The sequence below is a fragment of the Metopolophium dirhodum genome, chromosome 3 (genome assembly GCF_019925205.1).
Source record: "Metopolophium dirhodum isolate CAU chromosome 3, ASM1992520v1, whole genome shotgun sequence".
In the NCBI taxonomy this organism is placed as follows: Eukaryota; Metazoa; Arthropoda; class Insecta; order Hemiptera; family Aphididae; genus Metopolophium; species Metopolophium dirhodum.
In genome coordinates, this window is record NC_083562.1 from 5,768,283 (window position 1) to 5,793,576 (window position 25,294).

General features: G+C 30.1%; 1 protein-coding gene across 1 annotated transcript in view; it reads right to left on the reverse strand.

Moving 5' to 3' along the window:
* Window positions 1–25,294, reverse strand: part of LOC132940211 (tachykinin-like peptides receptor 99D) — a 266,534-nt gene that overhangs the window by 2,950 nt on the left and 238,290 nt on the right. The window contains exon 7 of the mRNA XM_061007685.1: window positions 11,743–11,885. Within this exon, the coding sequence (XP_060863668.1) occupies window positions 11,743–11,885 (143 nt within the window). The remainder of the gene's footprint in view (window positions 1–11,742; window positions 11,886–25,294) is intronic.

Consider the following 25,294-nt stretch of genomic DNA (forward strand, 5'->3'; position numbering starts at 1 on the left):
GTAAAGTGGAAATCCTCAAAAGTGCTGCGCACACATTTCACGCGCGTATACCCTGCACAAACAGACACTGAAATCTTCACCACGGTCGTCGGTCTTTAAAAAACATAAACTTATGGTTAGGTACATCTTATAATCATATTATAACCTCCATGCGTGACGCTTAAAATAAATGAAACCAAATCGTTTCTTTCATGAAATATTGTATAGTTATAGTCTAGTTGTTTCATAGATCCCTGCATTACCTTTGCCGTGATCGATGAATGCAGAGGCGTGACAAAAAATAGTATGTTTGGCTCGTGCGGGAAGGAAATTTTAGTCTTGGGCGAAATGCGGCCCTTGCCTGCGGCTCGCGTCAAATAGCTCACTTCCCGCCCTTGCCACACAATATACTATTGTATATTCGGTAGGTATGAGAATAGTTCGTAAAGTATTTTTCACCCTCCTACCACCAACCCGGGGAGGTGCTCAAACTGGGATTTTGACATTTACGGTGGAAATTTTTGTTTATAAATGGTTGCTATATTGGTTTTGGTTATAGGAGAAGTTATTAGTATTTATTATTTGGTTGCCATTGGTTAATCGGGCAGATTAGGTGCAAGCATGCATCAAATCAAATTTTCGCACATTATCCGCGATCCGAGTATCCGACGTACAGGATTGCCTACCAGGGTGGATGAGTTGCACCCAAAAGGAGTTGATCAATCGCAATTTTTTTTTAAGTTGTAATTTTTTACGGGAAACGAAGTGTGCATTATCAGGTAGTATAGTATAAATTACTATTAAGTGTTATATTATTATATACGAGAATCATTCAATTGGATCAACTTACATTTAAAAGGTTGTAGATTAAAAATGCCATTTTTTACTAAAAATATGTTTTTTTTGGTTTACAGAAGTAAAAGAAGGTACTTAGTCCCACTGTAAATAATATACTGATTTACAAACGCAATTTATTTTAAATAGCTTCTCTCATTTCAGGCATCCAAGCAGAATATATATCTTATCATTTTTATGCATAAATATTGAATATTGTACCCATAGTTTATTATATTATTATACATTTTAATAATTTAAACTTCAGATAAGAGCAGTTTGGTGGCAGGGAATTTATTGTATAATTTTACTATAAATAATAAACTATAATATTAAATCAATATATTCGATGTTTATACAAAAACATTTTTCGCTCCAAATATATAGTAGCATAAAAGATTAAAAATAGTTGAACATTTTTAGTTTTGTCAAAATAAGTTAGGTACAATGAGATAAGAACGTCAAATATACAATTTGTTTAACGCAGATAATTTTATGGTGACAACCTTCGCCAATTGTAACAAAAATTACACGGTAGAAAAAATATTTTCATTTATTATACTTGAACAATAAGTACCTATAGGTGCTAACTAACCAATAGATAATAGGCATACAATTATATTTTACAACAATACGATACATTATTATAATACCTATATTGTTTTATCACGAGCTTTTATTTCAATTAAGAATCTGTAATCGGTAGAACTATAGCAATGTTTCAATTTAAAAAAAAACTAATTCTAGAGCCAAATCAGAACCATACTGAACAATAAAAACCAAATATTTTAGTATTTCACTCCCCATTGAAAAATAAAGAAAAAAATGCAATAATATTTGTTGAAATGTGAATTATTTACATTATTATATTATAATAATATACTAGTTGTATGAGTTTAGAATATTGTCTTGGTACCTAACATTAACTTTCTGTGCACTCGAGATTAACTGTAAAATAAAATTGCATTAATTGAACAATGTCATTCGGCCTCGTTTAAAACTACTATTCCTAGTACACTATATATGTATAAAAAACTATTTGAAAGGATGCCAACTCAATGTTTATATATACAAGTATAAACTAACTCAACACGACGTGTAGGTTTGTTATCTTCGTTTCTCACTCACGTATAAAACTGAATATGAACACATTATAGCGGTAATAAACGATCGGTGAGTTATCTTAAAACTATAACTTAAATTAATAAGAAAAAGTGTTCAACGTTTCTCACTGCGCCAAGGTTAGGTAATGAATTATATTTGAAAATCAATTTTGAACGGAAATAAGAATAATCAGAAAAACTACAGACATTTAGCTTATAAACTGACTTTCTAAACATTTTACTTTCTTGATTTTTAATCAAGTAAGTATATGGTAACTGAAATCAAAAAAGTCTGAATTTTGAAAATTTCAAGAATTTGTGTTAAATAGGAAAATGATGTAAATGTAACTCAGTAATGATGAGTAGGTGGGTAATTTAGATAGCTTTAATATAAAATATTAATGGGAGAGATCTGATATCACACCCAAGCGGTATAATTACTTGAATCCATAAAAACGTCGGCGTAAACAGTCCCAAAATTTCTATTTTTTAATTTTTCTCCTAAAATATGATAGCTAAAAAGTTGGTTGATAACTCATTGAAAAGGGATTATCAAGTAAATACTAAATGTAGAATTATAATTTTTTTTAAAAAATTATTTAATTTTTCACAGATAAAAAAAGAGTTATTTTTGCTAGATTTTCATTTAGTGAGGTAGATTTCCGAAACTGGAGAACGGATTTTGTTGTTGGAGTCTTGTTAGATTGACATTGGCTAGGAGAAGTGCAGTGAAGACTTTCAGAACTTTATCTCCAATCGTTAATTCACTACAAAGCTGAAAAACATCAAAAAACGACCAATAAAATTTGTTTTAGTTTTTTTTTAATGTCCTGTAGTTCTATCTCACCAAATAAAAAAGAAAATGATTTTTTGTGAAGCTCTTCACACCGAAATTTTTCTGGATTCAAATTGTCACACCGCTTGGGTGTGATATCAATTAATACATTTTTAAAAATTAAAAATCAAGAAAGTTTACACGCCTCTATCCCTGACTTGGCAAGCGTTTTTTTAGTTGCGTTCACTTTTGCAATTTAGGAAGTTATCTCAAAAACTACCGTGAAGTTTGAAAAATTACCTCTTTTTCAATAGTAAAAAATATTACAATATTATATAAAATTTTATAAATTGAATTTCTCGTCGGGGGGTTTTTTTTTATACAAACGAAGAGTTATTCTTGTTTAGCACGGGTTTATTATTATTATTATTATAGGTAGTCATTAGTTGTGGTTTTCCAGTTCTGAATGTCCGATTAAATGATAAATTATACGAGCTATGCCTTGGGCAGGGACTAAACAAACTTTACGTTCCCACATATTTCATATTTTACAGACAAACAAATAACAACAATAAAATATTTTTTTAAAGAATCTGGGTGATTATAAATTTATTTTACTCTTCCGCATCTGTCACTGCAGCTTACGAATATTAATACAGTCATTGTCGCCTCGTCGGTGAACAAACTTTTCCGTGGATAAAATAATATCGCCGAGTAACCGAAAACCTCGTTGCTGGTAGCTGTAATTAAATCATTTCCGGAGATAGCTCAACAAAATCTTGGAACCATCGTTCATCCGTGACTCATTTGAAATAAAAAATAACAATATAAAGGGTAAAAAAAAAAACTAACGTTTGTTATCACACGACATATTATGGTGATCGTTGATCACATTTTAATACATGGACAGTTCATTTGTATCGGTGTAGTTGTTTTGATAATAATCCACGTAATCCAATGTAAAATGCACCCTTTTATCCTGTAAGTACCACGTATTACACACAGGTACATAATACCATCACTCATCAGTGTCACCCTCACCGCATACATGGTAATTAGTATATAGGTACATCATATCGAGGGCGTTCGAGGTTGCCACGCGCCAAATCAAACGTTGGAATAATAATAAAAAAAAAAGGTGGATAAGTGGATGTCGCTCTGCTGTACAGTAGGTTACAAGTGGGTCACTGTAATGGATGGTGTTAAATTTGAATTCAATGATATAATATCATTGTATAAGAAAAACGATTCTGAGCGAAAACGGTCAGTCAGCCTATGATATTACCAAGTATATTTGATGATATTATTGTGAATAAAGTAATTTATAAATAACCTATTTACGTGGAGCCTTGTTTTCAATTTTCAATCCTTAGCTATAAAAGTTGAACATTTTATAAATTTTTAACTACAAAATAATTATTAAATTATAAATTTGATAAATTCTGTCCAAATTTGATCTTTAAATGCTTATAAAAAAAAACTGTGCCTATGTATTTTCAATATTTTTCAACTGCTATTGTAAAAATATATCAGGAGTCTTGTATTAAATTTTTACACTTTTTGGCCCAACAGATAAAACTTTATTGATATTTATAGAAAAAAAAACTAAAAAAATTGAAAACTGAAAATGCCCGTAAACAGCTCAAAAAGTGTCAAAATATTTTCAAAATTGTATGGTGTATAGGAAATGCTAATATAAACATTCAGTGAAATTTTCATGTATCTACAGTTATTCGTTTTTGAATTACAAGAAAATAAGGAAATCGGTACATGAGAAATCGAGTGAATATCTAATGTTGTAAAAATATGAATTTAAAACGCTCATAAAAATTTAATTTGACTTTCTTGTAGAAATTTTTTTTTTGATAAAGTTAGACAAACTTATGAGGAATCTTGTATTAGATTTTAAAATCTTAGATTTAAAAAGAAAATTTTTTATGAATTTCTAACTCAAAATAATTTGCAAATTTTCGTGATTTTTCCGTATTTTTTCAAGATTTGAACTTTAAACGTGTATAAAAAAAAACTGTGACTAAGGATTTTTAATTTTTTTCATCTGCCTTTGAAACAATAACCTAGGAGCCTTCTATTAAATTTTCAAGCTTTTTTACCCAACAAATAAAATTTTATTGATATTTATAGAAAAAAAATTTAAAAAAACTGAAAACTGACAATGTCCGTAAACAGTTCAAAAAAAGTCAAATTATTTTCAAAATTGTATTGTGTATAGAAAATGCAAATATAAACAACCAGTGAAAATTTCATGCATCTACGGTCATTTGTTTTAGAGTTACACCAATAACCAAAATCGATTTTGTTAAAAATCGATTTTGCGTAAAAATTCCCGTTTTTCCTTAATTTTTCTTTTGTTTTTCACATCGCTTTTGAAAACTACTGGGAAATTAAAATTTTGACCTCCCCAATGCACCAACGATATTCACTTTCCCATCGAACAAGATACTGAAGTCGAAAATCGAAGCATTATTTCGACTACTTATCGTGTACACAGACACAAAAATAAAAAAAAAAATAAAAAAAAAAATAAAAAAAAAAACACACATCATTGTAAAATCAATACATTCATCGTTTCACTCAGAATCTAAAAATGTATTGGTTCATATAATGGCTACGAGTAGACTGTCGTCGGCACGAGCTCTCTAAATCTCAGATTTAGGTCATATTATATAATATTCTCGGGCTGTAATACGAACGGTAGAGAAAAAAAAACGACCAACAGTCAAATATTATGTCGAAACACAATCATGTGCCGGGCATTTGTCAGTTGGAAGCAAACGTGTCGGAGAGAATGAATAAGATCGAGCACTGAATTATTCTCAAGACAATCCATGGTAGATAATAGGATCATCAACAGTCACCACCGTGTAATAATACGCTTACTCCACTACTGAACATAAATTATTTAAAACCGACTTAAATAGAAATTCTTTTGATACCCAACACGGGGAGTCATCGTAACACGCGTTGTGTCGATCAGAAAATTCCTGAAAAATAATCGAAATTTAAAAACGTAAATACACGACATCCAATAATATTCTATACCTCCGCGATTATAGTAGCTGTGTATACCTACAATAACCATATAATAATACCATTATGTTCTATTCGGCAACTTTTGGAATTGACAACATTATTGTGTTTTTGATACTTTTATTTCGTTTATTTGGCTCTTTCGGTATTTTATCGTTTCCACTTTTTCGACCGATTTTATTACTATATATACCGGGTAATGCTAATAATTACTATATTTCGAAATTCATATCGTACTTAATAGTCGTTTCTAAGTCATTCCGATTGCATAATTTTTGTGTCTGCCTGTTTGTTATTAGTGAAGTGTCAAATGTGGTATACGGTCTAAAGTATTGGATCCGGAAGTGTATAATACATTACCTATACATCCTATATTACCATTTACCTAGCTCGAATTGAGGTGACAATATTGACGTTTGCTTGCACGTGTAATTGTTTGCCACCCGGGTAAACTGTGAAATTATAATTTAAAGGGCGCCCGGGAATTGGGCAACAATTAACATTTTTTCAAAAAGGTATACGGTAATTGGGCCACTATAATTTTAAATTTTTAACAGGTAGACCCGGTGATTGGGCCACTGTTAAACTAATATGTCATATATAAATATTAAGTGCGTACGAAACTTTACACAAAACGATAAATTAACAAAATTTTCAGATTATATTTTTAACATTTATATTAGTGACGATGCTATTTTCCCTCCGCATATATGAGCGTTACGTTCTGAATCTGTAACTCGAACTACAAAATATGCCGTCGAGTCCTTTCATTCACATTTCAAAAACCATTTTTATATGCCACATCCAAATATTCATAATTTTGTAAATGTTTTATTGGGGGTTTAATCCGAAGTTTATATTAAAATTAGAATCATAGGAACGATAAAAGCGAGAAAACGAACTTTGATTCGAAAAAATATATATTTTTTATGAAATTCAAAATTATGAAGAAGGGAAAAAGAATAGATTTGAATTTGTAAAATCAGTATCACATTATTTAAAAAATAATTGTATTTTTATGTACTTATAAAAAAATAAAATATTCTTATTATATTATTATTTGACTAATTATTGTATTGATAAATCTGTATGTGTTATTATTTTAAAAGATTAGTGTATATTATAGAGAAAAATATTTATAATTATTATTACTGAACTAATTTTATTGACCTTATATATTATATTAAATTTGTAAAATCTGCGCATGGCATTATTAAAAAAAAAATGTTATTGTATTTCATGCATTATAAAAATAATTATTAGTTAATAAACATAATATATTTGTATATTTTTATGCTGTACATTTATGGCCCAATCTCTGGGTAGTAAAATGTAAACAAATATTTTATACGAAGCAGGTAGATAAAATGTGGCCCAATTACCGACCGCCCAATTTAAATTCAAGACTTTGCCTTAAGATTAGAAATTGGAAAACAAAAAAAACAAAAACCCTAAGGGATTTCAATAAAATGACTAGGATCGAGAAAATTGTGTTAAAAGTTATTAACTTTGTCATTAAAATAAAATATATAGTAAAACATATATTTATATATCATAAAATAGACTTGTGATTATTTTATTAAGTTTTATCTCTGCTTCAAAATACTTATAAAATTATATTTTTAAAAATCATAAAAGGTTTTTAATTATTCTTTTGAAAATATTAATAGGTATAAATAAATTAAATTAAACAAACAGTTGAATTATAAGGAGATTAACCGGATAATTTGTGCTGATTTACTTTATTTATCTAAAATTTTAAGCAATCACTCTTAACGCGGTATATAATGAGCTACCTATTAGTTATTTACAGATCATTATTTTCTAAAAAAATATTTAGATTTAGTTGATATTTTCAGAGATTAGAAAATGTATCAAAAAAAAAAAAAATAAACATTGACTGAGAGACAACTGACAAGTGTTGTACGTTGAAACTTCACCCGTTATACTTAGTATAGTAGGTATGTATACTAAGTAAGATGTAATATAGAAAGTTACAGTTTTTATTAATAATATAATAAGTGTCACAAAATTGAATTTTGAATTCGTTTCAGAAAATCGTTCTATAGTCTTCGATAATAAGATAATTAAATTTTAAAATGCTATATTATTAAATAATATCTTCTATATCTTCCAGGAAATGAAAATTACCAGGATACTTAACAGATAACTTCGTGACTCACTTCGCATATTATATTATCGAAACGAATAGTTTTTTGTAAAAGCCGAAATTAACACACCGTTTACGTCATAAAAATGTTGAGTATAATGTACATGAATTACTGTTCTCGTGAATAAGTAATATACAAAAGAGAGCAGAATATTATTATTTATTAATGTATTATATAAGTACCACCAGAACGGAACGGGTTTCTTATTAATTTTTTTTTTTTTTTTTACTGTCTTTTGCGTATGTACCTACCTACTTATTATTCTGAGATACGATGACGTACAGGAAGACAAAGATTCGTGCAGCTAAATTGCGCCGCTAGAAAACAGGCAACTGTCGAAAATTTCAATTCGAGTCGCAAGTTTTTGTTATATTATTGCACCTTGATCACGGGATAACCAGGGTGGAGAATATTATACAAATTCCACTTGGGTATAATATATCATTATACAATATATCGTAAATCATTGTTTACTTTAATACATAAGTAGGTACATAACTATTAAATCAGAACATTTATAATTACCTATATAATTTTCGTTTAATAATATTAATTGTACCTATATACACGTGTTAAAATGTACAGAGTATTCAAATAACAAAATCTTAAGCAAATCATAACGTATGTTATTTAAATATTCAGTAACGACTTTAGAACTATAAACACGTCTAACCGGATAATAAATCTTCAATATTGTACTTTTGGCTTTTTTTTTTTTTTTTTTATTTTCGAATTAAGAAAATTTAACAATCTGTACTCGTGGTACAATAAGCTTAAAAGATATTTGAATACAATAGTAATAGAATTAATACAAACAAAAATGCGGCGGCATTCATTTATATGTAATGCTATTCTTATTTAACATGAAAATCGTGAATTGAAGAGACTGTCCAGCAACAGCACTTTTTTGGCTTTTTATTTTGTATTTTCAATCGATTCGATTACCCTTGTTATGATTTATTTAACCATCTGATCATATTGACCTTCTTCTAGCCTATTCCTTTGTTAAACATATATTATTTAATAATTTAAAAATAATTTTCATCTGAATTAGAATGTTAGGGAAATAAATACGATTGTAGAATATAAGTATTTGAAGAAATGTTAGATTATACATTATGTTTGTTAGGTAATTAATTTTTGTCCATGAAAATTGATGTATAACATTATAATGTAGAAAATATAATTGTATCTACATTATATTATTATTTATTGCTCAAGTTAAATATAAAACGGAAAACAATTGTATACGCGTCGTATTCAATTTGATCGTGATAGTTAAATGTTTATCACTTAAGCTTGCTGAAACTTAAAACGTATTTAAGTAGAAATAATTACAAAAAAGTTTTAATTAGAATGAAGATTTCCTGAAAGAAATAAAACTGTTATTGCATTACATTTATTATTATATATTCTTAAGCATATTTTTTTTTATACTGGTACCGTACTTAATAAAAAAATAAAAATATTAATAAAATAATAGAGAAAGTGTGTACACAAATAATTTTTCTTTGACATTAAAATGTTTTACATACTCTACAAATATGTAATTGATTGGTAAAAATAAGTCAGAAAAGTAAAAACATCGACCATCATATTTCTTCTTTCTCATAATAAGTATCAAAATAATACTAAAACAATTATTTAAGATGATGTTTTTCTTAAATAGTCCAGTTATACATATTTTTTATTTTATTAACGTGATATTATTATAACGTTTTTCGAAATTGGTCACGTCAAGCAAATGACAAACCAGAGTTTGAGCATAAAATTTGAATATCAAATTGTAATCAAACGTGCACAAAGTTGGAAATTACTTATCAACAAAAAAAAATTTCTCTATTGCTAATCTTTTACTCTATATTTTATAGTCGGAAACGTTTCAAAACCACTCGTGTTTGAAATTGAATGAGATTCATTCAATCTGCAGCATAATATTACACTCATAATTATAATATTACAAATGACAGAATTTTTACAACTTTTAATTGTACGCGCGACGAAGTGTACGTGAACGTCATTAACAGCTAAGTATATTACAACAAACATTAACCATAAACCAAAACTGAGAAATACAGAAGATGATATAGTTAACGGTAGACGTCACGAGAAACTAATACAGGGTGACAGAAATATTTAGTAATTCCATTACACATTTATACCACATTGCTTCAAATTAGTAAATCGTCACGCGTAGAATGTTCTCTGTAGATAGGAATTTGAAGTGGGATTTATACCTGACTTCTCTGACGGCATAATTTTTCATCATCCTAACTCACTGCAGCCACCATTATTAGACGTGAAGCCACTCGCTCTCTATCTAATTTTAGAGACCTACGAGTGTTCGATTAGTTTAATACCAGAGTGATTTTAAGGGAAATTTGGAAATTTGGAGATTATGATATATTATATGTTTAAGTTAGGTCGTGTTTTAATAATATAATAACTGATGCTCAAAAAAAAAGGCTCACAAAATTGCACAAGACATATTATTCTGAAAGAGTCCATCCTATGCGCTCCCGTGATTGTGATATCATTACTATTTTACGATTCGATATTTTTTATTTTATTTTGATATGTTCTAATAGCTATAGAGTTACATTCAAAAAAAAAAAAAATAATACGTTTTAATTTTTAACAGTGCGTTTTTTTCTCGAATGCGGTTTTTCTTCTTTTTTTCTGATTGTTTTAAGTATTTTTTTTATTTTTTTTTTAATTCGTTGGGAGGGCCGTGGATCGGGTCAACAGTAGTAGTTATCGTCCGTGCAGGTCTCTAACCAGAGTTATATATGCAGCGCACGCCGTAAAACGCATTGCGCCTTCCGGGCTTTCTATTGCCGTTGCGCACTATCCGATAGTGGGGAAATTTGGAGATTTTAATTTATATTTAAGTTATGTCGTATTTTAATATAATAACTGATGCTCAAAAAATAGGCTCACACGAGTCACACGATTGCACAGAACATATTCTGAGAGAGTCCATCCTATGCACTCCCGTGATTTTTCCGATTTGGTGATGTTATTACCATTTTACGGTTCGATATTTTTATTTTATTTTTATCTGTTCTAACTTATAATAGCGGTATAAGTAGTTACATTAAAAAAAAAATAATAATACGTTTTGAGTTTCAACGGTGCGTTTTTTTTTCTCGAATGCGGTTTTTCTTCTTTTTTTCTTATTGTTTTAAGTATTTTTTTTATTTTTTTTTTTTAATTCGTCGGTAGGGCCGTGGATCGGGTCAACAGTAGTAGTTATCGTCTGTGCAGGTCTCTAACCAGAGTTATATATGCAGCGCACGCCGTAAAACGCATTGCGCCTTCCGGGCTTTCTATTGCCGTTGCGCACTATCCGATAGTGGGGAAATTTGGAGATTTTAATTTATATTTAAGTTATGTCGTATTTTAATATAATAACTGATGCTCAAAAAATAGGCTCACACGAGTCACACGATCGCACAGAACATATTCTGAGAGAGTCCATCCTATGCGCTCCCGTGATTTTTCCGATTTGGTGATGTTATTACCATTTTACGGTTCGATATTTTTATTTTATTTTTATCTGTTCTAACTTATAATAGCGGTATAGGTAGTTACATTAAAAAAAAATAATAATACGTTTTGAGTTTCAACGGTGCGTTTTTTTTCTCGAATGCGGTTTTTCTTCTTTTTTTCTTATTGTTTTAAGTATTTTTTTTATTTTTTTTTTTTAATTCGTCGGGAGGGCCGTGGATCGGGTCAACAGTAGTAGTTATCGTCCGTGCAGGTATCTAACCAGAGTTATATATGCAGCGCACGCCGTAAAACGCATTGCGCCTTCCGGGCTTTCTATTACCGTTGCGCACTATCCGATAGTGGGCGTCCGGGGATCCGCTATAGCTGTACCTGCTGGTGACAACTTCCCGTCGGATCAGGCTGCCGGTTCTCACGTTGATGCACGGCACGAAAGAGAAGAACTGCTTGAACCCTTGGCGGAATCTGAAAAAAAGAAGAAAAAAAATTCACGAGATATTTACATAAAATACAATGCTATATTATAAATACGACGAAGGTGCCGACAACCGAATGACAATCGGTGCTATATACACGAGATCATAATAGATTATAATATTAATTATTATTTTATTTACAATACTATTGTGATAAGACGTGATGATATATAGTGCGACGAGTAATATATTTTCGATTCTGATAAAGTTGTGTGTTAAGAGAATTAGATTTGCCCGTCTCTCCACACACACGCAAACACACACCGTAAAAAAACAATCATATTGAAAACATGTTATTTTTCTCATCTATTAATTTTCATATATATCATACCTACGTACATTATATTACAATATGCCTATGCAATGTCGTAACGTGATCATGCCTGCACACACCAACACTCAACAGTGTTACATTTAATCGCATTCGTGTGTTATTATTATTCATAACAGTCAGTTATTTATTTGATCATTTAAATTCTGAGTGTTCAACACTATGAACTTTTTTGATTTTTATCAGCAAGTACATAAGTAGGTATACATAAATAATAAAAATATATAACAATTTTGTTTAATACTGTCTTTCGTGTACGCTAGATTTTAATGACTATGGGAGATTATGTTAAATACGTGGCACGATTTATTTATTACAAAAAATGAGTAAAAATGTAGTTTAAACAGTTGAAACGGCTAACGAGTATATAAATATTTAAAAGGTACCTGAGGACTTCATACTGTTGACTTAAAATGTTATATTATAATAAATCAAAATTATTACCGAAAAGTGAAAAAATGATTTTGTTTACATTTTAGACGCGACCTATTGCTATAAAGTGGTCCGTTATTTAATAACATGAGCAATAATATTCAAAATAAACAATTTTGGAAAAAAAGCACATTTACATTATAAAATAAACATGCTATAAATATCCATGATGGAAATACTCTCTACAAATCGATAGTAAAATGCGAGAAACATAATAAAAATGCATACCTACGTTTTATAATAGTAATGAGAATATTCGTAATGAGACAATTTAAATTTGAATAAATTGCGCTTTAGATCTTGCGTTTGAATATGCGAATATTGGATTTGAATTTTCGTAAAATAACATTAAGAAGAAAGCTCTGTTTTTCGTTTGAATATTTTGTCGGATTCCAACTCAAAAAGTAAAAAACCATTTTATAGCATTGCCTTAAATAAACATTTCAGACTTAACTAACCACGTTGACAAAATATTTAATACCAAACAAATCTCATGTAATGTCTGCATCAAAGTAAACTTGATGATTGCGTGGTAACGATTTGCGTTTACCAGTATAGGTATGTATTATTATAGTAAGTATGGTAGTGTTATATACTATATAGGTATGATTTTTCTTAAATATATTTTATACTAAAATAATATTCATGTTTATATAAGAACCAAACGTTCCTGTGTAACGGCATTCGATAATACTTCTTTGCGTTCCTAAATTGTGCATATTATTTTATTGGGTCGGGTTATCTGCAGTCACAGACAATTTCTTTATTTTCAACTCTTAAAAAAATAATGTCAAATTTATATTTGATTGATTTTAACTTTATAATATTATTAAGGTAGTATTATTTTGTCTGCCAAGTACAAATTATAATTTTGAAATATGACCACAATGCATTAATCCTGCACCGTCAGTGGGCAGTCACCCTAAATAATATAAACTATTGGCCCGTAGACGGTATTGATTTTTATTCGTTACGCGTTCATTCAGATAATATGACGAAAATTACAAAACACAATCGTAGGACAGAAGGATGACGGAACGAATAATAATGCCTAGAGACACGCGTTGGGTTCTTCCTAGGAGTAGATGGGCTACGAGATTCCGTTCATAGGTAAATTTGTCAATATTCAATTTCATAATAAATTTTACCACGGTGATATTGTACGCACACTCCACAAAATGACGTTACGCTAATCGACGGCGATAAGTATAATTAATTGTCTCAAAATATGAATAATTAACGAGACTCCCACCTACGTAGCTATTTTAAGATTGGTTACAGGTGATTGTGGATTGTTACCGAAAACGTTGAATCCCGTTAATAGTGTTAGAGTTGACACTACATAGGTAATATTTCTGTGACACTTGAGACAAGATAATTATAAAATATTTCGATCGTGACATAATAATATTTATGTTGGTATAAGCATATTTAATACGAAAATAAATCTGTTTATGATAAGTATATTTTTACAACGCGGAAGTCGTATTTGGGGCGTAACCCGTCCAATACACATAACATTTGCTCGAAAACGTTTAAGGTTTAATATAAGGGTACGTATAAGGTCTTACGCGTTTCATCTGTACAATATAAAAAAGTTTTTTTTTATGATATACTTAAGAAAATCTATTCGGAAATATCAAAAATTCTGTATATTTTATATAATATTAATGATTTTTATATCCGCATTGTTAACAACTACAACTTTGAAAACATAACAGTCGTTAAATTTTTTGGATTATAAAGAAACCGAATGATGTGCATACATTGAAAAAGTTCTATATTATTTAGTCGAAATGTTGAACATTTATCGAAGACTATAATAATTGTAATGATAATACTTGTCATATTTTCCACAATATTTGTTCTATAACGTATAGCAACAACTTTTTAACCTTAAAAATACCCGAAAAGCAACTATGACTTAATCTATGATACATACCTACTGTGTATTAATGAGTATAAGTAGAATATAATATAAGCAAACTATAGCGTTAAATATAATATTTTTATTGTAATTGGGACATGTTAAATTAAAGAAAATTCAATGTCAAAACTTTTAATTAAATTATATTTTTCTTTATGGAAAAAAAAAATAATGTTTTTTTTTTTTATCTTGGTTAGGTAATTTGTTGGGTGATGTATTAATGAATAAATCATTGTAAACAAATATTGACGCCAATGGTTAAAATTACATTTTAGAATAATGGTAATTAATTTATTGTTATAAAAAATTTATGTTTCACAGTTGAATACATCTAATGAAATAATATTAAACTAAAGTACGAAAATCGATAAAGGTCCAAAGAAATTTAATATGTATTAAGTAAGTACGTTAAGCACACGTCAAATATTAAAATATTCCGATAGTGGTATTACTGAGGCCCAAACTTAAAGTTTCTGCTTCCAAACTTAATATGAACACTATGGTTAAAATTAATTAAGCTGTTACATCACGAGAATAGAAAAATACTACGAACGTGATAGAATTATGGAATTCTTCAGTACAAAAGTATTAGATTTCAATTGAATAGCAAACAAAATCTGTTGTTTGACGTTGATCTAAGCTAGGTACAAATGTCGGGGGCATTCACGTTTTTATTTTATTGTTAGGAAAATATTCGAGCCCGTGTAATCCCTTCTAATTTATTTCTAAAACATTTAAACATTCTGAAATATATTTCTATTTTTAAATAAATATTATTTGAATGTTCAATACATATTTAATTTTATTCCCACAACAGGAAATATCATATTATGTAATGATAGCCACTCTTCATAAATAGACTATTCTAAAAAGATTGTCATCATCATAACCCTAATATATTATATATTATAATATTGCATGTACAGCCACCAGAGATAAATACGTATATATGCATGCACATCCTATTTTCACGTTATAGGTACTACACATAAGTATGATATAAACTTTTGTTTTTTTTTGATAATTATAGTGAATACCACCAATAAATGTTTGTTGCCAACAACGCAAACATCACTTTAATTTTATTTTTTCGTTACTGTCGGCTTTCATCGAATCTATAACTATTTTACCTTTCGATCCTAGAACGTACGCACGTATATTGCCAAATCGTTGCCCAGTAAAAAAAACTGTCGGGAATCAGGCACGGTTGTGTCTAAAACCTGTGGCTGTATTTTTGGTTGCAATTAAATCACTCAAGATCCCACATATTAAAACCAACCGACGCCCTTATACGTAAATGTTTAGTTGTCTATGATATGTGTTCACCTACTTCTTCAGGTGTTTACAAAGGTCATCCGATGTCAATATTCATAACGACTAACACCGAATTAAATGTTTTAGACATTTTTTTTCACTGATCCACCTGCGGATATTCATTCCATCTCACAAAGCTATATTTTTATGTTAAAAACTTTGTCTTCTTACTTTTTCGTATCGCTACAGTAACAAATCAGACCACATGTTAAAGAAGTCTCTTGTTTTATGGTTTTGTTGAATTTAAATGATCAAAATAATGACGAAACAACTCGATTGTAACATGTGAATAGAGCTGCTTATTCTAATGTAATTTAAATTCTTTATAAAACCAGCAGTTTTATAAATCTTCAAAACTCGTATTTAAGAAAAACGTTTAAACATTTACATTTTTGACGGCTGTTGAGCCAGTTGTACGTTTCACGGCTTTAATTTTACTGTACAGTTGAATAAGTGACAATTAAAAAGCATTCCATCTATTTGTTTTCCGCAATTAACAAAGTTTCAAACATAATATTAAAAACGATATTACACCAGAGGATAACGGAGTTTTTTCATTATCTACACAACACTTTGCACAATGTACAAACAACTATAGTGTGACAGCCGACGGGTTACAAAAGATTTAGTGTCCATTAGTAATTATTATCAAAACTAGGTAGGTACCTACCACATAAATGAACGTTCATTTGAAATGCAGTAGCCATTTATTTTTCTTTTAATCATGAATCTAGGATTTCTCTTGGGATTTATTTGTATTTTTAATCCGTAGAAGAACTGCAGTCACGAGCAGCTCATATTGATACACCGCACAAGTCACGACCCGAATAAAATATAACTTAGAACGTTTGTACCAAAATTAATACATTTTTTCATCGCTAAGAAAAATACGCGAAAGCGTTCGCGGAATATTTTCTAATCGAAGATAGTATACAATTACAATAGGAATTAAAAAATAATATTCGAAGTACAGCAAGTCGTCATTCCGGTGTGCATAATTTGTGCTGGCTGTACTGCTGACACTATGATATGAGATTCATAAACATATATTTGACACCAACTTTAATGAAAATATGTTTCATGAAAGTAGCATTGAACACGTTCTATTAATACGATTAGGTAGTATAGTTATAGTAGGTATCTATATAGTTAGTTAAATACGTGATACACGTTAGTTAATTTTATTCACGATTTTTCACTATAAAATAATAATATTTTTAATGTACCGGAATTACAAATACAATGTCATTATAATATTATATAATATTTAATATTTATACAACAACTTAACTTTGTTATCTTAATATTTAAAGGAAATGGAAAAAGAATTTGGATTATCGAGAATACTGATTTATTTAATAGTTGCAAGTAACCTTGCAGCGGTTGATAGTATCTTCTTTAATATCTATATTCTACGCGCCTGCCAATTCATCTATTTTGAAATACGTTTTATAATAAATAAATAAATAGATATTATTGAATTCAGAGATGTAATTTCAGTTGTTGAATAGGTCCGCCAAAATAATAATAGGCTAAAATAAAATGCCAATCGGGCCAATATGTTGAACAAATGCTGTAAAACAAAATTGTAATAAAAACTTAAAATGTCGGTAAATAACAGAAAAAATTAAAAATATTTTAAAAATTAATTTTTAGAAAATTACAAAATAAATATTTGGCAAGAAATTCAATCCATTACAGTTATTTCATTTTTGAATTACAACAAAATAACAAAACCGATTTTACAAACCGCATAATTTAATAAACATTTTTTCTATTATTTTGAAAAGTTGTAATTTTTTACGTTTCTCCGCCAATAGTACCAACTAGATCCAATTTGCTACTATAGATACCACGCTCACAATGTTTAAGTTTGAAGTATTTTTACTGCTCCAAAAAGTTATGAAAGACAAAAAAAAATGCACATTAGTGTAAAACCAATACACCATTCGTTGCATCCTTCAGAATCTAAAATGATACGATTTATAAGTACGAAAATATTAGATGACATTTTAAAGTAAGGAATATCCTGTAAAATGTTCACTTTACAGATACATTAATAGTTCGATAATTTGTGGTCGGAGCATAGATAATTATTTAATTCAGGTCGTATAAGAAATATGTCTCATCCGCTGAATCGCTCCTTATTGAATTCATTTTTTTTCCAGACTTTGAAGTTTCCACGACTTTTGAAAATCATAAACCAACGACACGTGTAATTCAACAGGCGTAAAAGCCACTTCGCACTCAAACATGAAATGTTTACATTTAAATCCAAAGACGTAAAAATTAAAGAAAACAGACATAATTAATTACAAAATATGTTTATTAGTTATTATGACATTGACGAGTGTGTTTATTTTTTGAGAATTACTTTTCATTTTGTGTTGTTGAATGTTGATTATATATATTTTAATGTAATGCAGTCGACTATATTGGTTTACTTTATGCAACTCGCTTCATGTATTACACTCGAAGCCATGTTAAATTATTAATTCAACCGAAGTGTATACCCCGGAATTAATTCTCAGACAAATAATATTTTTATTACAGCCCCCAGTTAAGTAAAATAATAATAATACATTTATACGTACTTACATTTTTTCTGTTGTAAAACGTATTTTAATTAATTCCAATTTAATATATTTTAATATAATCCGTGACCTACCATTGAATGAGTCTGTTTTATTTATGTAGGCACCTTAAATCTATTTCACGACGGTTTTCATTCCGAGTCGGAAGTTTACATGTAAATCGAAAAACAAAAAAAGGTAAAAGTATTTCAATCACATCACGGTTTTTAAAGCAGTATCATTACAAAAGCCGTATAATTCATACTACGAAAACATTTTAATATAAGTATTTAAAACAATTTCAAACATCGCAAGTGAAAATAATTGAAAAAAATTTGCTTGAAATATAACACAATACGATGATAGATTTTGGTTAGGCTTGATCGTTTGCTCCGCTTTCACTTATGTACAAGATACAACGAACAACACCGTAAAGTATACTATATTATTGTATTATTTGCCAGAAATTGATATTGAAAATAAAAAAAAAAAACTATTTTGCACTTGTTTTTCATTAGGGAAGCCCTTTCGTTTATTGATAACACATATCCGGGTCAGCCTTTAACTCTTTATGGCAGAAATTAAAATGTACGATTAGTGGTTTTTGGCCGCAGGCATTGTCTTATTTCGAGTCGGCGGTGGAGTCAATAGCAGTGAACAATAATATTGTGCAATGTAGAGGACGACGACGACGATTACGATAACGATGACAACTACCTGTTGCTACAAAAATATTTGAATATACATTTTTAAAAAAAAATTTCAAACATTGCAGGTGGAAATAAATAAAAAAATTTGGTTAAAATAGAACATAATACGATGCGGTGGATTTTGGTTAAGAGGACGTTATACCCGCATGTGTTGTCCCCGTCTTACAAGTGCGTAACATAGCAAATTTTGCGATCAGCAAAACACGTGTAGCTCCGTTAATTTAAAAATTAGAGTGAATTGACCTCTTAAAAAATCTAATGGTAAGATTATTATCTAGGCAGCCTCATGGGCTTTTTAGTATATTTTAATTTTAAAGCGAGTTATGAGTATTTTAAGATGTATAAAAAATTTACAACTTTAAAATACTCATAAGTCGCGTTAAAATTAAAATATAATAAAAAGCCCACGAGGTTGCCTAGATAATAATCTTACCATTAGATTTTATAAGAGGTCAGCAATTCGCTCTAATTTTTAAATTAACGGAGCTACGTGTGTTCTGCTGAGCGTAAAATTTGCCATGTTACGCACTTGTAAGACGGAGACAACACATGCGGGTATAACGTCCTCTTAAGCTTAATGGTTTCCTTCGCTTTCACTTATTATTATTATATTATTTGCCAGCAATTGATGTTGAAAAAAAAAAACTATTTTGCACATGGTTTTTCATTAGGGAAGACCTTTCATTTATTGATAACACTTATCCGGGTAGGTCTTTACAGAAATTAAGTTATGTTCAATTAGTGGTTTTTGGCCAGGCATTGTCTTATTTCGAGTCGGCGGCGGCGGAGTCAATAGCAGTGAACAATAACATTATTCAATGTAGAGGAGGAGGAGGACGACGACGACGACGATGATAACGATGACAACTACCTGAAGCAGTTGCTATATCGTATACATATATTATATTATATATACTAATGGATTATAATTGTTATCATCGATGGTGCGCAGTCAGCCATTTAAAATCGCTTCTAGACTATAATATTCAGTTAGGGTTTTGATTTGGCGGTTATCTATTTATTCGAACCGTTGTCGAATAGACATTGTAATAATATTATTATACCTAGGCACATTATAATATGCACCCCGTACAACAATTGATGATGGTCGACTATCTGTCGCCTCGGAGGAACGCGTCCCTTCACACGTATCGCGGAGACGATGCAATTATACAGCTGGAGATAAGTTAAAACTCTTAACTACTTAATATGCTTGGAAACAAACTATACATTCGATACCTATTTATATTTTATCATTATTATTATTATTATTATTATAGAAAAGAAAAACCGTATTTTGATTAAAAATATAAAACCAATGTACGATGGGACGTCGTTTAAAAATCAAATGTGAACGCAGCGGTTCTTGGGATAAACACAAAGTCGGGAAATTTATAAGTGTGATATAAAACGTAAGAATTTCACGTGACGTATTCACGTTTCCGAAAGGACAATCTCGCAATGTATTAACGGACAGACGTTGGACGTACACGTGAATAGCTGCAGCTAGAATTCGGTTTGAATACGAATGAATTTATTTTTACGACCGAATAAGACTGAATATTTTGAAAAAACGATCATTAATGTCGTCGTTCAATGCCATATCTATTTTTATAGGTCGGATATGACGAATAGCACAAGATGATAGCGGTTACTGTAGATTCCTTTGTGTGAAAAAAATCCTACGAAACGATTTTATATCCGAATATAATGTACTGATGGAGGCAATGTTTATAGAACACGACATCATATTTTGCAGTCAGCACGTCGAGCAAGTGAAATCAAGTAAATAGATGATGAAAACCCACGCCTTGATTCCGTATAACGGCGGCAACCCGACATCGGTCAGGTGTATTGGAAAAGTGGTCGACACGTTTCCGACGATAAGGTTTTCGGTTTATATCATATAGAAATAACAATATTCCGAAAAAATGTACCAAACAGATTGGCATTGAATCCCGGCGGAACAGTCTGACTTACAAAAACGCACAATTACTTTTCTTTACAAAAACGCACAATTTTTTTTTAACTAATATTCGAATCCATGAATAGTTTCTAATTATTTCTATCTTATTTTACCTCGACCGACTGTAAACTGAATAGATCCAGTAATTTTATTACGAACCGTTCGTTTGATTTACATAAATACACTTTGGAAATAATTTGGGTTGTTGTCGTTTTTTTTTTAATAATTCTACTTAATTTACGTAGGTATACGAAATAAAAAATGCCAGTAATATATAATTTTATTTCTATCCGAGAACACCAATATATTGTCATTATGCATATTTTTTATCGTGAATTTCTGTAAAATATAACATCAAAGTACTTTTTTGTTATGACCATATTATTATATCGTGTATGATAGGTATAGAGTCATTAGTCATTTGTACATGTTGTGGACAAAAGCAACTGACATTTATCAACAATACTATTAATTGAGCAAACTTTTTTTACGGATGTGGCCCATGTTTTTCACTTTGGCATAATAAATAATGCAATAATTATAAGTTATAAGCTTACAACTATTAAATATTCAAATAACATTTTTTTGTTGTACTTGTGCCATAACGAGTGCGAATACCTACTGGATAAGTTGCGCTATATTTTCATACCAAACTATTTCTCACACGCAGAATAATATTAAAAGCAAATAATTGCTGTACTGGCAATACACAAATGTAACATGGTAAATTATGAATTTGACTGAGAAAAAATCGCATGATCCTACATAATCCAACATTTTTAATTATTCTTCATCTCCGATCGATTCAAATAATATAAAATTATTTTTAATGATGTATTTCACCGCAGTTGTCGTCGTTTATACTTGTGCTATACTTAATTATGTTTATCATACTAGACACTAGTATTATACTACACTTCACATACCTTAAAATATAACCTTTACAGATTACATAAATATTTTAACAACCAAAGGAAATTCGTAATACGACTTTTATAATATTAACGTAGATTAGCTTTCAATTTTCGATAAATTGTAATTATTTCAATTTAATTCTCAATATTATTTTTAAGAAACGAAAATTAAATTTTTATCATAAGCTTGATAGAAAAAAAAAACCACAAACTTTAAATTACAATATTCAATTCCCGATTCCCACAAACACGATTCCGATATTAGATACTGTCGCGTACAGTTTTAGACGGCGTAGATAATACACCGAAGCAAACGGTACAAGTTTATCGAAAACGTCGAGGAAACAAACAAGCGATCGTTGTACATGGGTACCTACCTATAATGTGTCAGGATTTGTTGTGGAACGCAACTTAAAATTACCAGACGGAATAATATCAAAATAATATATATATATATATATATGTCCACAGTGGCCAGTATATATTATTATATCCGAGAGTAGGGTCCATAAATGTGGTCTTACGGTACAATTTTTGAACACGGACAACCGAACCCCAATAATGCGGAAAATATCCAATAATAATAATACGTCTAGATTTGGTCAACCATTTTTCGTTCGTAAACATTATAACACACGGCAGCAGCAGCAGCATAATACTTGGGTACATAATATAATAAATGATACGGCATTTGACATTCGACATTCGGAATATAAAACGGACCGGCGAAAACCTCTCTCAGGACCCGCAGGTATAGTTTATGATGGTTGTTCGCCAAACTATAATAATAACTGCGCGTGTATGATCCGTGTTTGCATGTATGTACGTCGTGCCTCGGGTCTCACCGTGTTTGTTTGTTTTTTTTTTTCCGAATTTAATAAAATGTACCACGGGGTCCGACAAAAAATACGTGGGTATTTGTTTAAAATGTAAAGACGAAATTTATTTCCAACGCCAATATCCGAATGTCTTATTGTTCGTACAATGTGTGTGCGTGTACCTATACACTTTTCGCGTCTTCGGCTTTGCATTTGCCAATGCATATTTTCCGTCGTGTGCTAAAAGTAATATAAATCGAGTGGCGTGCGCAGGCCCGGGGCATGTTCGACTGTATTATTTAAAAATATGTTTATAAATATTGATTCACATAATATTATACTATAAACACATTATATCATATAAATGTAATGTCAAATATAGTGAAATAAATAAAACTTGACTACACTACATAATATATCTGGTGTAGGTACCCTTAAAAAAAATGTCTCTTTTTATACTCCCATATGGCAGTGTACATCAAAGCTTGTCCGAAATTTCTAGGGCTCGTAAACTTGTCATAAAAATATATATATTTTTAAAAACATCATGTTTGAAAAGTCGTTTGTCATTGTGTCATTTTTTATTAAATGCGACAAATCACTAACCGGTTGGATTTTCTATAATATTGTATTATGAAGAAAATTAACATTTTCTATCTACCAAACATGACGCGGTCTTTTTAAGACAGACATCAAATACAGCCAATGGTATGAAAATAAAATAAAACGATTTACTATTTGTTACCCACTGTGCCGTGGGATTAACATCACTTCGCAGAGATGGTCAATTTTTTAGTCTTAAATGCGACCTCGCAACAAATATCTATAATACGTAATTTAGTAAATAATAGTTTTGCTTTCCATTTATTTTTTGGGTGTTCTATTAATTGTAGTTTGTACTAAATATACACTGTATACATATAGCGACAAACTACAAGTTCACGACCTTAATTTAACTTATCTTATAAATATTCAGAGTGCAAAAGTTAAAGTTTATGTGGTATTGAATCTCGACGGACGGCGGACAGTAGTATAAGTAAACATTTCCATAGAGTAGTTAATTATTTATTGTTTCACATCTCATTGTGAATGGATCACGCTTGAACTACCTAAACGGTCGTCACTTGTAATAAGTACATCGAAATAAACTTGTATTTTTTGTTCTTGTATCGGGTTTCGCTAATGTGCATTAGAGTTTTCGTGTACTCATGTAGTATGTTGAACTACACGTTTTTAATATACATAAAGTTATTATCTCGTGTACCATTTTACTAGTTAAACGAACAAAAAAATAAATATTACCATTATTGTATTGTGATATTACGATTGTGCACATTGATAAATAATATGCGAAAAACTACATACACTATACCACGAGGTACTTATTGAATTATTACAAAATTGTTAATTTTACCCCATAACTTGAACGCCCACATATAATGTGCATTAAGCAGGAACTTCATGAAGTTATGAAAAAAAAACCTTCTGATTCATGTTGTAGTGGGTTAGGTATACTATGTGTAATGCGTAAGTATTTTCTGCGATATTGCGGATATATCAGGCTAAAACAATAAAAGCGAATCCACCGAGAGTTCAATTCAAGCGTATACGTCAACTTTAATATGATATATTCAAATTACACTTTCGTTCGAGAACGTTTCTTAAAATTGCTCGGAATTTCGAATGGTGTTTGCATGACGTGTATATTATATTTTGTAATGTTTCGTTATACAATACAATATTTACAGCAGTATAAAGTGCCCGGGTATATGTTTATATTATTGTGACTTGAACGTAAAATCTTTTCTTTTTTTTTTTTTGTATATAAACGGATTTCGCAGAACTCATATAATTGTTATCAGACGTAAACGGTTTGCGCGGAATATCCGACTTGCATACCTCCTCGACACGGCGAAGAGTGACTATGGGGGCTTAGTCGTGGAGCCGACACACAATCCGTTGTGTATATGTTTTACGTGTAGGTATAATATTATTATAGCACGGCCCGTCCCTAATTCCTTGAGATGATACATTTCATACGAGTCACGTATGACGCCATCAAATGCTGTACGCGAACGCGAATGTCTGATGTGGATAAAAAGAAAAATAAAAAAAAAAATAAGAAAGAAGAAAGAAAACACTCGTAAGTAATAATAATAGTGAATTCGCCTACCCCACCTGGAGCGGCGTATGCCTACATGTATATAATAATATTATATCGTAGAAGCAATGATAACGTAGTGTGTAGCTAAGCGTGTGCGTATAAAACGTTATGAGCTTTTCCGTATAAAATATAATAATAAGGTGTCGTTTTATATATATATATATATATATATGAAATATATTATAACATAACAATAATAATAATATGTACTATTGTGTACTGCCGGAGTGTCAGCCACTCGTGTGGAGA